General features: G+C 48.1%; 1 protein-coding gene across 1 annotated transcript; it reads left to right on the plus strand.

Moving 5' to 3' along the window:
* Positions 1-188: 188 nt before the first annotated feature.
* On the plus strand, positions 189-15,154 carry LOC309529543 (mitochondrial amidoxime reducing component 2-like). The gene is made up of 7 exons (XM_082217865.1): positions 189-588; positions 4,525-4,698; positions 6,035-6,197; positions 7,544-7,684; positions 11,156-11,217; positions 11,293-11,364; positions 14,891-15,154. The coding sequence occupies exons 1-7, from the start codon at positions 329-331 to the stop codon at positions 15,018-15,020; spliced, it is 1,002 nt and encodes a 333-aa protein (XP_082073991.1). The 5' UTR covers positions 189-328; the 3' UTR covers positions 15,021-15,154.
* Positions 15,155-15,790: the final 636 nt, after the last annotated feature.

Consider the following 15,790-nt stretch of genomic DNA (forward strand, 5'->3'; position numbering starts at 1 on the left):
CCTCCCCAAAATACAGCTTTCTGGGCTGCCAAGAAACCCAACGGTGAGAGTAAGCAGACATGCACACGCTTGGGTTGCAATCGCGTAGGCACTTACCCAGGAGTAAGTCTCACTGAACTCCATGGGGCTTGCTTTGGAGTAGGTCTGCCCAAGAACGCAATACCAGCAGCTGCCATAGCGTCTGGATAAAGGCGGGGGCGCCTGCAGCGACGGCGCCTGCCAAGCGAGAAGCTGGCCAAGGAAGCGGGCCGAGGGAGGCATGGCCCGGCCTAGGCCCGCCTCGGGTTAAAGTTCCCCCGCCTGCGACACGGTTCACCCCTCGGCAACCATGGCCGCATCGCTAGGCCGGTTCTCGATGCCGGCGCTGCCGTCCTCCCGCCTGGCCTTGTTCTGCGCCTCGGTCGCCGCGGTGGGCCTGGGAGCCGCCGCGGCCTGGCGCTGGGGCCGGCGCCGCGCGCGCCGAGAGCTGGTGCGGGTGGGCGCCGTGTCCAGCCTCGCCATCTACCCGGTCAAGTCCTGCCAGGGGCTGCCCCTCGAGAGCGCCGAGCTGACCAAGCTGGGCGTCCGCAGCGGAGACCTGCGCGACAGGCAAGGAGAGGGGGTGGATGGAGGGCGCAAGAGCGGGAGGGAGGAAAATGGAGGGACGAGGCTCCGCTTCCTTTCGAGAGCTGAGGGGAAGGAATGTGGGGCCGGGGGCGGAGGAAGGGCCGCGTGTGAGGTTAGTCCGTCCTGGGGCGACTTGAAGACTAACGGGCTTCTAATGGCACCATAAAGCTCTCGCGGACCGCGGCGTCCGCTTCCTTCTCCCGCGCGCCTGTGCAGGCCGCTGCAATTCTTCACGCGCGGGACAAACTTGGCGCGCAGACAAATGAGGCCAGTTTAGCGCCTCCCTCCCTTATCGGTGTGAGAACCGTGTTGGTTTCGGGGTGCCTGCGCGTCGTTTTTTGGGGAAGGGGGCGGCCCTATTGCAGCTGCTACCCGCGCGCAACGAAGCTTCTTAGGACCCTTGCGCCTGCAGGCGGAGGCCGTTCTGCCCTGAGTGCTGCTGCTGTTGCTACACGTGTCCCAGAGCTTCAGTCAGGCGGTGTCCGCGGGGAATTACAATCTGGAATTCTATGACGTTTGTCAGTGGCGTAGCGTGGGGGGTGCAGGGGGGGGGCCGGCCGCACCGGGCGCAACATCTGGGGGTTAGGGTTAGGGGGCGCAAATCCACGGGTTAGGGGGCGCAAATCCACGGGTTAGGGGGCGCAAATTACTTGCCTTGCCCCGGGTGCTGACAACCCACGCTACGCCACTGACGTTTGTAGTCTTATTCATTAAATTTCTATACCGCCCTTCATCCGAGGATCACCAGCTGTTTGCAATATAAAAACACAAAAATGCATAACATAGTAAGGTAAGGTAAAGGACCCCCTGGACGACTGAGTCCAGTCAAAGGTGACTATGGGGGTGCAGCGCTCATCTCACTTGAGGCCAAGGGGGCTGCCATTTGTCCACAGACAGCTTTCCGGGTCATGTGGCCAGCATGACTAAACTTCTCCTGGTGCACTGAGGACCGTGAGGAGTTCCCGAGTGCATGGAAACACCATTTGCCTTCTTACCACATCGGTACCTATTTATCTACTTGCCCTGGTATGCTTTCGAACTGCTAGGTTGGCAGAAACTGGGACAGCAACGAGAGCTCACCAATCGGCAAGCCCAAGAGGCTCAGTGGTTTAGACCAGTGTTTCCCAACCGGTGTTCCGCGGCACACTAGTGTGCCGCGAGAGATTGCCTGGTGTGCCGTGGGAGGGAGGCGGGCGAGTCGGGCGGCGAGAGGCGGGGCGGCGGCGAGGATCCGTGTCGAGCCGGGGGCGGCTCCGCGGTGGTGGTGCCGAGGTTTCTCTCTCCATTCTCTCCTCACACACACACACAGGAAATAACACAGGATCAGCTGACAGGACCCGGCCAATGGGGCGGCGGCGGGGCAGCGCGTGCAAAAGGGAGGAGTGCGAGACAGCGGACGAGGAGGAGGCCGGCATGTCTGGCCAGCAGCAGCAACAACAGCAGCAGCAACTCCCGGCGACGGCTCCTCAAGCCCCGGGCAACCCTACTCCCTCACTGGCCTCGGCCGCCCTCCTGCTCCACCCGCCGCCGCCTCCCCCGCCGCCGCCGGCCACCTCGGCCCCGCCGCCGCCCCCTCCTCCGCCCGCTATCGCCGCCACCACCACAACAGCCGCCGCCGCCTCAGCTGGGCCCATGCCTGCCGGGAGCGGCGGCGGCAGCAGCAGCAGCAGCAGCAGCGCCCCGGCGCCCTTCCCTCACGGCGGCGACGCGGCCCTGCAGTGGCGTAGCGTGGGGGGTGCAGGGGGGGCCGTCCGCACCGGGCGCAACATCTGCGGGGGGCGCACTCGCAGCTCTCTGCCCCTCCCGAGGTACTATTTCTGGGTTAGCGGAGTCTGTAACCTGAAGCGTATGTAACCCGAGGTACCACTGTACTTCCAAGTCAGCGTGCAAGGGATTGCAGGACCGGCGGACTTGGCGGTGGGGGTGGTTGCTGGAGCCTTGTCTGTCCTTTCAGCCCCGCACCCACCGCAGACCCCTTCCTATGCCACTGGTAGCTAGGCGAGGCGGGGGGCACTGGGCGCCACACCTCGGCGCCTGCAGCGTGCCTGAGCCATGCGTCTGCCCACCGCCTCAGCCTCCCTACAGCTGAGGGGGAGGCTGCAGCGAGGCTCCACGCAGCGCGCCCTGCCATGGCTCGCCCCCATGGCACTCGCCCCTGGCTGCAGGACGCGCGCGCCGCCCCGGGCCCCTGAGCGGCTAGCTGCGCCGCTGCGCTGAGCGCAAGGAATACGTGCTCTCCGAGTTCGGCGTCCTCTTCGTGGGCAGCACGAACCGCATCTCCAGCTTCGGGTGGAACTTTGGCCAGGTAGGGGGAAGCCTTTGGGGGGGGGGCTGGAGACCGGGGTGGGGAGGGGTTAGGAGAGACGCTACCGGCGCCGTCCAGAAATGCCCAGAGCAACTGGAGCTCAGCTACGTGCACACATGCGCCCTCCAAATCCCGTTTCCCACCCCTTTCTCAAAAGAAGAGAGAAAAAATGGGTCCTGGGTGTGAAACCAAAGGACCTTTCCAGCTCCTCCTCAATTCCAGGTGTGGATGGCAATGCCTCGTGTCTCCTCCCCCGCAACCAGAGCACACTTCCTAGGCTGGTTGGACGGTCCCTGGGGGTCTTCGGGTTGCCATATTTTGAAGAGCAAAAAACAGGACACATTTGTCGACTTCTGCTTTTAGCTATGGATCAGTGGCCTAGCGTGGGGGGTGCAGGGGGGGCCGGCGCAACATCTGGGGGTTAGTGTTAGGGGGCGCAAATCCACAGGTTAGGGGGCGCAAATTACTTGCATTGCCCCGGGTGCTGACAATCCACGCTACGCCACTGCGGCCCTGAACGAGCAGGAGAAGGAGCTCAAGTGACGCTGCGCGCTGACGTCACGGGGCTGTAATGGTGGTGTGCCTCGAGATTTTTTTCATCAAACAAGTGTGCCTTTGCCCAAAAAAGGTTGGGAAACACTGGTTTAGACCACAGTGCCACCTGCATCCCTTGCATAACATTGTAACAGCGACAGCAGCACCACCCCCAGTTTAAAAGGCCTTGTTGTTGTTGGCATCCATCTGCCAATGGAGTGTGCCTTTGGGGTTGAAGGAGAATTACACTGCCAGTGGGTGTAGAGACCGATAGGGGAGAGACATGTTTTGTTGCAGCTGGGTCAGATGAAGGCATCCAGTTGTGTTCTGCAACAAACCACTTCATTTATCAATAAGGATGCTTGCTTTGATAGTGTGTTAAAATATTGCTATAGGTTTATAGGTGCTAGCATATGGGGCATCAAAGCTAGACACATGTGCATTTAAGCCAGACCCAGTGTGTAATTAAACTGTGTGCTAGACTTAGCTAATCCCTCAATTAAGCTAAGTGTCAAAAGCCAATTAAGCCAGGACATGCCTCCTGTGTGAGGTGTTACTTTGGAGTAATGAATTGTTAGCATTTCAAAGGATGAAAGGGTAAATCTCATTTGCAAATGGGTGGGTTTCCTCCCTCCCTCAGCTGAGAGTTCAGTTCATAAATACAAGGACAGTGTTTTAGGTAGGTGGCAGTTTAGAATGGCAGTAAGGAGCTAAGCAATGGAGTGGCAGTGGGCTGGAGCGAGAGTCAAAAAGCAGGATGCTGATGTCTGTTTTGGATCCAGTGCTGTGGCTATGGGGGAAGCCAGAACATCTTGGAATGTAATGCTGGAGATCCCTCCATGGTAAACTCCCCTTATAAACCTGTATAATTAAACCATATATCATAAAGACACCACAGTCTCTGTTGTGCCTCGTGATCTAAATGGAATCAAAGAATGCAGATAAGCCCTCCTTGTAGTCCTGGAATCTTACACAGCTTGGAGATTGGGGTGGCAGGTAACAAATTTTTTCTCATGGCCTGTCAGCAATTTAGGTATAACATTTAAAGGATTAACAATTCTCTCTATGTTTAATCATAGATTTTGGCTGGTGATTAAGGAAGATGGTCATATGGTCACAGCTCGGCAGGAGCCTCGCCTGGTTCTGGTCTCTGTAAATTGTGAAAATGGTCTCTTAATCCTGAATGCTCCAGAAATGAAGGAACTGACCATCCCTATCACTGCTCCTAAGAATCACCCAGTGAAGACTTGCAGGTGATGAATTAATAGGTTTTAGTCTCTCTCTTTTTTAATCAGGCTGAAAACGTTACTTCCACATATTGTTTTCTCTTTGCCTTCTTGGCCTTTGTTGTTAGGTGTCACATGTCCCTAACTGTTCATGATGGTACTGAACAAGAGTCCAGTATCAAAGACAAAATAATCTGTGCTAGGACCTTTCTCTTAAAACTTGATTCATGATACTCAGATGGTTATATCAAACATATTGTTTTAATTATGCAGACCTGATCACCTTGAGTTCCACTGTTTTGAGATTTTTCTAGATAATGGTTTATGGATACTCCAGTTTGCAGGAGGTTGGAATAGATTACCCTTGGGGGTCCCTTCCAACACTATGAGTCTATGATTCAAATAAATAAAGAAGTAATAAGGCCCACAGGCTAATGTGCCCCTGCTTGATTCATTTGTGTTCCCTACCTGAATTCCATTTCCCCCTTCTGTGCTTTCCCACTTCAAGGTGGGAATACAGTGGTACCTTGGGGACACATGCTTCAGGTTATAGACTCTGCTAACCCAGAAATAGTACCTCGGGTTAAGAACTTTGCTTCAGGATGAGAACAGAAATCGTGCTCTGGCGGCGCAGCAGCAGCAGCGGGAGGCCCCATTAGCTAAAGTGGTACCTCAGGTTAAGAACAGTTTCAGGTTAAGAACGGACCTCCAGAACGAATTACGTTCTTAACCTGAGGTACCACTGTATCTTAAGGCTCACCCAAGTTCATCAAAAGTAGAAGTTTGAATAGGACAAGGCTTGTTTCCTAGTTCTGCATTGCTCGTCCTCTTTGAAAGCACATGATGCAGCTGGCACCAACTTTCCCATTCAGCTAGCTAGTAATGTGTGCTTCATCCTGGAGAATAAAAGTCTTTAGTGCTACTACCAGGAGCTTTCTCAGCAGGAAAGAGTAGAGATGGGGGTGCAGATAAAAAGAGGGAGCTAATAGTGATGAGGCCTTGTGATGTTGAGAGAAAAGAAGTGTATGTTAAAAGAGTAGAGCACAGGAGGGAGGGCCAATAGAGAGAGGGATTTGTTTTTCTGTAACAAATTTAAATATTCAGACACACCCGAAGTGGTGTGAAGAGAAAATGCACAAAGGTGTGCAACGAGAAAAATAAAGTGAACAGCAAAGGGGTTAAAAATAAAACTGGAATAAAAACACAACAACATGGTTCTATTGAATTAGTAAAGTGGACCTGAGGAAGATTTGAGTTGTACGCCCTTACAAGAATGTCTTCTTTTCAACTGAGGATAAAACCAACGTCCTTACAATGGTATTACCTTGTGTAGCACCTGTCTCCATTTTGTAATTTCCAACAGGGTGTTTGGGCTTGATATTCAAGGACGGGACTGTGGTGATGAAGTGGCTCATTGGTTCACCACTTTCTTGAAGTCAGAACCATATCGGCTGGTACATTATGAGACCGACATGGCACCAAGAAAATGTGAAAAGATTCACAAACCTTTTCAACCTAATGATGAGGTTAGATAAATAAATATTGTTTTATTGTGAGCATTAATCATTTGCCATCCTGCTTAAAAATAAATAAATCCTTGCCATATTTTTACATCTGAATTGATAGCTGATTTTAAAAATGTAAGTCAAGACTAGCCTGGGACTAGTCATCATTCAGCCCGGACACTGAGGTCCAGCTCTGAGTGCCTTCTGGTGGTTCCCTTCCAGCGAGAAGTGAGGTTACAGGGAACCAGGCAGAGGACCTTTACAGCAGTGGCGCCCGCCCTGTGGAACGCCCTCCCGTCAGATGTCAAGGAAGACATCTGACTCTTAGAAGACATCTGTTTGATTTATTGTACTTTTAATATTCTGTTGGGAGCTGCCCAGAGTGACTGGGAAAACCCAGCCAGATGGGCAGTGTATAAAATAATAATAATAATAATAATAATAATAATAATAATAATAATAATAATAATACATAATAATTTACTTGGAGCCCTTGGCCTTTCTGAAAGAGGATGAGCCAGTGTGGTGTAATGGCTAGACTAGGACCTAGGTTTGAATATCTGCTCCGTCATGGACAGTGCTATTTTTGTAGGGGGGAGGGGAGGTGCCTAAACTCACCATGAACACCTCCCTTGTTCTCTTATAATGGCAATGGCACCCATCTGAGAACTGCTGGAACTGAGTTCAGGCTGGGGGAAAAGCCCTAGTCATGGAGTCATTCACTCTCAGCCAAATCTCACAGGGCTGTTGTGAGGATAAAATGGAGGATGAGGGGAACTGTGTATTCTACCTTGAGTTCCTTGGAGGAAAGGTGGGATGTAAATGCAATAAATAAACAAGTTAAAGTCTGAGAGACTGTTTTATCAATAGATAAGACTTCATGGGCTATTCATTGCATGGGATGTCACAAATTTTGTAACGACTTCCTTGCATTCTAAGTACCAAAAGAGGGAAGAGATTAAGAGGTGTAAACTGCTGGGATTTTCCAGAGCTAATAGTAAATGGCAAGGCAGCTTTTTGCTACTGCTGCTGAGGAATCTGTGGAATGTGCTCATGATGAATGCTTGAGAGGGATGAAGAGTTTGGATTTGATATCCCGCCTTTCACTCAAGCGGCTAACAATCTCCTTTCCCTTCCTCCCCCAAAACAAACACTCTGTGAGGTGAGTGGGGCTGAGAGACTTCAGAGAAGTGTGACCGGCCCAAGGTCACCCAGCAGCTGCATGTGGAGGAGCGGAGACGCGAACCCGGTTGCCCAGATTACATGACTACCGCTCTTAACCACTACACCACACTGGCTCTCCACACAGGCTTATTAACCTGCTATTGTACTGACATTGGTAATATTTATGTATCTTTGCAACACAGGTTCCCTATAGTGACTGTGCCCCCCTCTTAATCATCTCAGACGCTTCAATGGAAGATTTAAATTCCAGAATGGAGAAGAAAATCAACATGCGACATTTTAGACCAAACATTACTGTTTCAGGCTGTGGAGCTTATGAGGAGGTAGAGAAAATGTTGTTTGTCTCCCTTTGGTTTCTAAAACAATTCATCCAAAATGTGTGCATGTTTAAAAAGAAACATTTTATGCAAGCATTTGGAAAAGCACCTGAGCTATAGTGTAGCAACTGTAGTATACAGTATGCATCTTAGAATATAGACAGTTACAAGGATTTTATGTTGGCAGCATTTACAACATGTGTAACTGAGGAGAAAGCAATCATTTCCATTTCCAGACTATTTACAAGATGCACTAATTTAAATGCAAACAGTAAGATAGGCTTTTCATTGAACCAATTTGTATTAATGAGCACCTAACCTAAATGTTTCACTTGGAGTGACATTATCTCTGGTTTCATTTTCATTTCAAAATAAGCAATCCAGATAGAGGACACAGGGCAGAGGGATAGAATTTTAACCCATTCCTTCCTTACCATGATCCTGAAAAAATATATATGCAGCAGTAGAACTGGTGTGGTTTTTTAATTTAAAGTAATAGGTATTGTGCAGGTATATTTCCAAGCCCTAAAAGTGATGAGCTTCAATGTTTCTTCTGCGTGACATTTCCTTTTGGAAAAGGATCTCCTTCTTAGGGGCTTGCATGCACATTTCACTTTATTCACTGGTTACTGGTTATCTTTGCATAGCTAGCAGAAATATTAGCAGACAATTCAGCAGTCAGTACCCTGCTCAGATGTACCTCTAGTGTTGTGTGGTGCTGCATGGCAGCTACCCTAAGGGAAACTAGTATTCCCTCCATATAAACTTTCTGAGCATCCCTAGCAGAGCTAAGAGCTGGAATGCATATCGGTTTGTTATGGGTTTGCCTCTAAAAATAACACCTCCCATTTCCGTACACACACAACCTGCTGTTGAGATTTTATGTTCTCATTTTCTTTATGAGAAAATGCTTTGCATTTGGTTCCATATTGCAACCTTCTCAGCCAAGGTTATCTCACTTGGCCTTGAAATTCCCAAAGGTATTTTTCTCTCTGCTGCCACCGCCTTATTTCTGAAATGTTGCAGGTCAGGATGAATCAGGATTTTCCAGTGTAATATGGTAGAACATGCCAAATCTAGGCAAAAGGCACAGTGTCAAATCTCCCCCGCATTGTGAATGGTTGCACAATACTGCTATTATAACGATGATAGTCTCTGGAACGCATTGTAACAATGAGGGTGTGTGTACAAGACAGAAACCTTGCTTATTTGATCACTAACCTGGTTGATTGGTTGGTTCGAAAGACAATGGCTTTGTCTAGGGACAGATTAATATCCCTTCAGCATTTTGGGGCACCAGCAGCTGAGCACACGGAAGGTAGAAATGCAAGTCCTGGAAAGTTTGGGCTAGAGTCACAATGGGCCCAAAGTGGAAGCTAATAGCAGTTTCACATTAAGGCAGTATAAGAGATCAACAGGGGTGCAAAGGTGAGATGGAAGCAAGAGTTTAAAATGAGGAACCCACTTAAATGAGGACAGCAAGAAAAGTGCTGGGAAGCACCAGATAGGAGGGCAGGGGTGTGGATTCTACACCCTCAGGTGTCTTGCCACAAAGGTGAACCAGTGCAGAGATAAGGAGGTCCTGCTTTGAGGCTGAGCCTGCAAGAGGGGCCTAGATGACCCTCAGGTTTCCTTCTATGATTCTACTGAATTATGATACAGCTCTTTTGGAGGCTGCAGCATGGTTAGTTAGTTTATAGTGGTAATATTGCCATCTTGTGGTGAAGTGTGGGAGAAGCAGCTTTGGCAGCATGCCTGACCTAAATTTCGAGCTCTTAACTGGGAGTAAAAGAATGGTGCCTCTCTCCTTCAGATCCTTAAACAGCTCATTCTAACCAATGTGAACTCCTACTCCTTTACCTCACTTCTTCAGATCCTCCTCCTCCTAGTCAATCCACACCAACTCTGCAACTGGCAGAGTGTCCGCCCTGTGCCTAAACATTCAGTGAAGCCCTCGTTCAACCCAAAATGACATTCAGCCTTCCCTCAGAAGCAGCTGCACTGATTGTCAAAATCCCACAGCTGGCTTTCCTCCCACAAGAATGGGAACTTTTACATAATCAGGCCATAGTGAGGATGAGATTGTGCATGTGCGCACACATTTGTGAAGGTGACTAGCTATTTGGGGAGCCATTGGAGACTGAGGGGAAGAATGGCTCCAGCTTCCCCTTCATTCTTTCCCCTCCCCACGATTCAGTTCTTCTCTTTCATCTGTCTTCCATAACCCTTTTCTTTCTTTGTTATGTGTTGCAGAATCTTCTCTCATGCTCTCTGCATCTACATGCCAGCTCCCTCCCCTCATTTTCCCTCCTGAGGCATCTACCCAGCTGCTAACCTTGTACACTATGTGTCCCTCTTTCTTTTCCCCTTTACTTACTAGATATAATGTCAGGACAATGAAGAAGTGGTGACACAGGGTAGTAGTCAACTAAGATATAGGTAAAGGTAAAGGGATCCCTGACCATTAGGTCCAGTCGTGACTGACTCTGGGGTTGCGGTGCTCATCTCATTTTACTGGCCGAGGGAGCCAGCGTACAGCTTCCGGGTCATGTGGCCAGCATGACTAAGCTGCTTCTGGCGAACCAGAGCAGTGCACGGAAACGCCGTTTACCTTCCCACCAGAGTGGTACCTATTTATCTACCTGTACTTTGACGTGCTTTCAAACTGCTAGGTTGGCAGGAGCAGGGACCGAGCAACGGGAGCTCACCCCGTTGCGGGGATTCGAACCGCCGACCTTCTGATCGGCAAGCCCTAGGCTCTGTGGTTTAGACCACATAGTTGGGATTAAAATCCATTGTTATTAATGGACCTCACATGGCCGTATTCGGCAATATCAGCAGGTCTACTTTGATTTAAACTTAGCTGAATACTACCCACGATTGTCCTCACATAGGGGTCATGTAAAAAGCATGCAAGTCTCCAGATGTTGCTGAACTACACCACCCATCATCCCTGGCCATTGGCCATGCTGGCTGGAACTGATGGGAGTTGGAGCCCAACCCACCTGGAAAGCCACAGGTTCCCTGTCCCTGTGCTATTGCAAGTTTTTGTCAGCATGTGGCGACTTTCAAGTTTTACCATATCGGGTTGCTTCCACAAAACCACTTTATCGCATGAAAACTGAGTTGGAAAGGGCCTTTTTGATGCCTCTTCCACTTAAAAACCAGTCATGGGAATTTGGTTTTGAAGAATGTAATAACTAGCCTTTCTGGCTCAGAAGAACAGTCCATTTAAGTAACTAGCCCATCTGCTAGGCTAAATAATTCCAGATGATGCAAAATAAAAGTACTAATATAATCCTTCTTTCAGTCTTGTGGTTTAGCAGCATCTTACCCTTTCATTAGAAAAAAACACATCGTTTCCATTTTAGTTTTAAGCAGCTGCACATCAGCAAATAGGGGGTGAAATCTGTTGAACTTGAGTATGAGAAGTTTAGTATGAAAGTAAACACAAATTGTTGCTTGATTTTCCCTTAGGACACCTGGGGCAAAGTTATAATTGGTGATGTGGAACTGAGAGAGGTGATGGCATGTGGCAGGTAAGCTTGGGGTTGGCAAAGGGAATAATCCGCTGTTTGATCCTGTTTCCTACAAAATGTCGTTTGCCATTGCAGGTGTCTTCTTACAACTGTTGACCCAGAAAACGGCATCATAGACAGAAAGGAGCCACTGGAAACACTAAAAAGGTAAAGTATGACAGCAATCACGAACAGTTACACGTCTGGCATAGTGTTGGGGTGCTCCTCATTTATTGCTGGCAGCAAAATGCTGGTCTGTCTCTTCGCCAATTTAACCCAGGTTTACCTTTATGGGGGGTGGGCGGGATTGATTTGGGAAGGGAAAACACTGTTGCCAATGACCTGCTTGTGATATCTCAATAACCCATTTGGAAGTTAGGCCCCTATCTGGAAACACCATTGCTGAGTAGATGAGTGGCACTGCTTCTGAAGCTAATCCTACGTACTGTGTTCCTTGAGACTTACACCCAAGTACCTTGTGTAGGACTGATGTGTATGCCACTTTTTAAAATTTAAAAATATGGCCTGTATTTGGGTAGTATGCATTTATGTCCATCGACTTTACCTTCCTGCATTACTGCATATATTTCTAGGCCTTCATACATGATGTTCAGCACTAAAGGTAAATGAGTTCACTTGACTAGAGAGAACTCAGACTAACCTCTAAGTTAAACATACAAAGGATTGCTCCCTGAGTCAAATATCTTTTTTAACTTTTCGGTTTTGGATCAGGGTATTAAGAGGCAGCCAGTGATCTAGACTACCATTTGAAAGTAATTTCATGACTGAACCTCCGTCAGCTTCAAACTGATGCTCAGAAAACAGGTATAGCTGCATCTAATGCAAGCAATTTGCGTACAACTCCCCTTTTGCATGATATGCTGAAGATCCCATTTGGGGGATAAAAAGCAATGCAACAATCCTTGCCTATTGAGATCAATAAGGTGTCTTCACTGTACTCTTTTCGGCGCCAGCTAAAAGCATTCCTCTTTAGACAAGCCTACACAGAAGCTTAGAAAGTTGAGGCAACTTTAATCTGTTTTAGTATTTTAACTTTTGTTTAATTTAAAGTAGGGTTGTAATTTTTCTTGATTTTACTGTTTTATCTTTTGCAAACTGCTTTGGGTCCTCCCCCCCCCCCCAATTGAACAGTGTATAATTTTTATGAAATATGCAAACAAACAGGGGTTCAAATTTGGATCTGCTATGGGTCAGGGCTAAGCCGTGTGGAGACTGTTTTTGCTTGAAACCTCTCCATGCTTATCTCAAATGTCTAGTAGTGTAATTTGCCAAGTCTCTGCACGGAACAGGGGTGGTAAACCTGTGGTCCTCCAGATGTTACTGGACTCCCAACTCCCCTCATCCCTGACCATAGGCCATGTGTGCTGGTGCTGATGGGAGTTGGGATCCAACAGCATCTGGAAAGGTTCTCCACCCCTGATACAGAATGTCTAAGACAGCACTGGTGAACTCTACATTCATCTGAAGCTGATGGGAAACTTGATGCAAACCTGAGGCTCCATGTGGCAAGCCATGCTAGATGCAACAAACAGGGAGAGGTAGCCTTTCACTTACATAACCTAACATGTAAAGTAGCCTGAGTGTTGCCCACTGAAACACCACGGAGTACTGTTGCTATTACTTCTCCTAATATTGTTGTAAGCATTTATTTAGCATCAGTAATGCTGCTTAGTTCTGTGACTGCCTCTCCTGGTATGTCCCACAGAGGACCTTACGGTCTTCAAACAAAAACATCTTGGAGGTCCCAGGCCACAGAGAGGTTAGGTTGGCCTCAACCAGAGCCAGAGCTTTTTCGGCTGTGGCTCCAATCTGGTGGAACGCTCTGTCACAAGAGATTAGGGCCCTGTAGGACTTTCCGTAGGGCCTTCAAGACAGAGCTGTTCCACCAGGCCTTTGGCCAAGGCACAGCCTGACCCCCTCCTTTGGTAATTCTACCCAGAACTCTAGCCCAATGGTTGCCATAAATTTGATGTGAACTGATTTTATAATGAATTGATTTTAGAATGCTGTATTATTTTACTGTTGTTAGCTGCTCTGAGCCCAGCTTCGGCTGGTGAGGGTGGGATATAAATAAATTATTATTATTATTATTATTATTATTATTATTATTATTATTATTATTATGTATAGTACCCTTAGAAGAGCAGAATATGAAGGGCATTTTCTTAGTTAATTCTAGTACAGTTGTGCAACACTAATTAAATTATGCTGCAACAATTATTAATTCATTCACTCACTCATAGAATCATAGAGTTGGAAGAGACCACAAGGGCCATCGAGTCCAACCCCCTGCCAAGCATTTCTATACTGCTCCCCAGTAATTTCATGTGAGCTTGTTGATTAATTAATTAACAGTGCAACTCAAACAAGAAGTAAGTTTTAATTGAATTCAGCAAGACTTACTCCCACATAAGTGGAGTTAGGATTGCAGTCCTAAGCATTATTTGATTAACCATTTCAGGCCAGGTCTGAAAATTAAGGGGAAACTTGGATTTTTTAAAAGTCAGTTTTGGTTCCGGCAGATTACCATAATAGGAAATGTAAAAGAGTGCATTAAAAACAACAGTTACCGTCTTGCAATGAACGTTAATTGAAAGTTATCTCATGCTTCCCTCAATATCTCAAAAAAGGCACCACTATTGATATTTTGGTAATATACAAATGTATTTAATTGTATTGTTTAATTAATCATCTTCCTCTAAAACTATTAATCAGCCAATAAGTCTTGCTTGGCTGACTGCTCTAATGATAACACAGAGGATCTCACAGGTTTCTGTCCCATAATCTGGTCTATCATATAACATTATCCGTCTAAATTTGCTGTAATAAAGCTTGAAGGTCTTATTCAGCACAGCCAGCGTCCAGGATTTTGCTAAGCCTTTAAGCCATTATAAATACAACTAAGTGTAAACTTTCAAGGGGGGCACCATAAATTTGGGCGAGAGAAGGTCTTCCGCAATCATCCCAAGAGCTCATCTGGCAAATGCAAAGTGCCTTCCTTGTCTGCGTGGGGAGAGTTTAGCATGACAGGACACTAAATCTCAGCCAAGTAAATGGTGAAAAGAAAATAATTCTCCTACCACTCTATCTCCACAATGTCCAAACAGCAAAAGTGATTCCTACCCCTCCATGCCCCCCATCAGTTACTTGACAAGCCCACAGCAGCCAGGGAAATAAATTTCAAAGTACCCAAGAGGTTTTAAAAGCCATTTTAACTCTTTCAGCTCCCTTCACAATTCACTTTTGTAAGACACCTTAGGAAAGCGAATGAGACGCTATTCTCAAAAGATGGAAGACTCTGCACGTCATTTAAAGTACCACTGTTGCAGCTACAGACTTGGAACGTCGCCATGCGAAATGCTTTTTCTTGAGTGTTGTTGCCAGGATTAAACCTGCTGCGTGAAAAGCAGGTGCCCTGGCAACTGAGCTATGGACCCTCCTTAGAAGAAGTGCAGGATAAAAATAAATAAATGTAAAACTGGACCCTATGAGCCCCCTCGAAAGTTTTAGAATGTGGGGCAGCTGTGTGAAGAAACAGTCACATTGTGTGGGTAAATTTAAAGGTAACAGTGTTTTTCTCACAATGTCCCCTCACAATGTAACCCGTTTCTTCACATGCTAACAGTCCTTTGCCATAATTTCACTAATAAAGGTCCTATTTTTTTCTTTGCAGCTACCGCATGTGTGATCCCGCGGACAAGCATCTCTACAAATCTGCCCCCTTGTTTGGGAGCTTTTTCACAGTATCTAAACTTGGAACCATTAAAGTTGGAGACCCTGTCTATAAGATAATCGAATGTTAGGAAGGGGTCAGAGGACTCGTTGCCTTAAAGTGCTTATCTGTTCAGCAGTTGCAATGTTGTTATCATAGGGCACAAACCAGCCAAATTTCAGCATTTAAAAATTCCTACTGATATCAGTGAAAGAAATTTAAGCACCTACCATATTTTTCGCCCTATAGGACGCATCTTTTCCCCTCCAAAAATGCAGGGGAAATGTGTGTGCGTCCTATGGGGCAAATGCAGACTTTCCCGGGCTTCCTGCAGCTCTGCGCCACCTTCCCGATCCTGGCGCGAAGCCGCGCGGGGCTCCGGAGGGTGGCGCGGAGCTGTTTGGGCTCCAGGGCTTCTTGCAGCTCTGTGCCACCCTCCCGATCCCGGCGCGAAGCTGCGCGGGGCTCAGGAGGGTGGCGCGGAGCTGCCTGCACTCCAGGGCTTCCTGCAGCTCTGCGCCACCCTCTGGATCCTGGCGCGAAGCCACGCGGGGCTCCGGAGGGTAGCGCAGAGCTGCCTGCATTCCGAAGCCTGGTGCGCGCTGAAGAGCGCCCCCAGGCTTCGCGCACCTCTCCGCAAGCCTGGGGAGACTGGCGCGGCTCCCTAGGCTTGCAGATAGCAGGCTGTTCTGGGGGCTGGGGTCGGGGGAAGCTCGGGCTTCCCCCGCGCCTGCCCCGTGCCTGGGGAGGGAATTTTTTTTTTCTTTATTCCCCCCCCCAAAAAAAATTAGGTGCGTCCTATGGGGCGGTGCGTCCTATGGGGCGAAGAATGCGGTATGTGTCTTGTTCATTCATGTGCCA

Source organism: Podarcis vaucheri (assembly GCF_965113315.1).
Source record: "Podarcis vaucheri genome assembly, chromosome: 3".
Lineage (NCBI taxonomy): Eukaryota > Metazoa > Chordata > Lepidosauria > Squamata > Lacertidae > Podarcis > Podarcis vaucheri.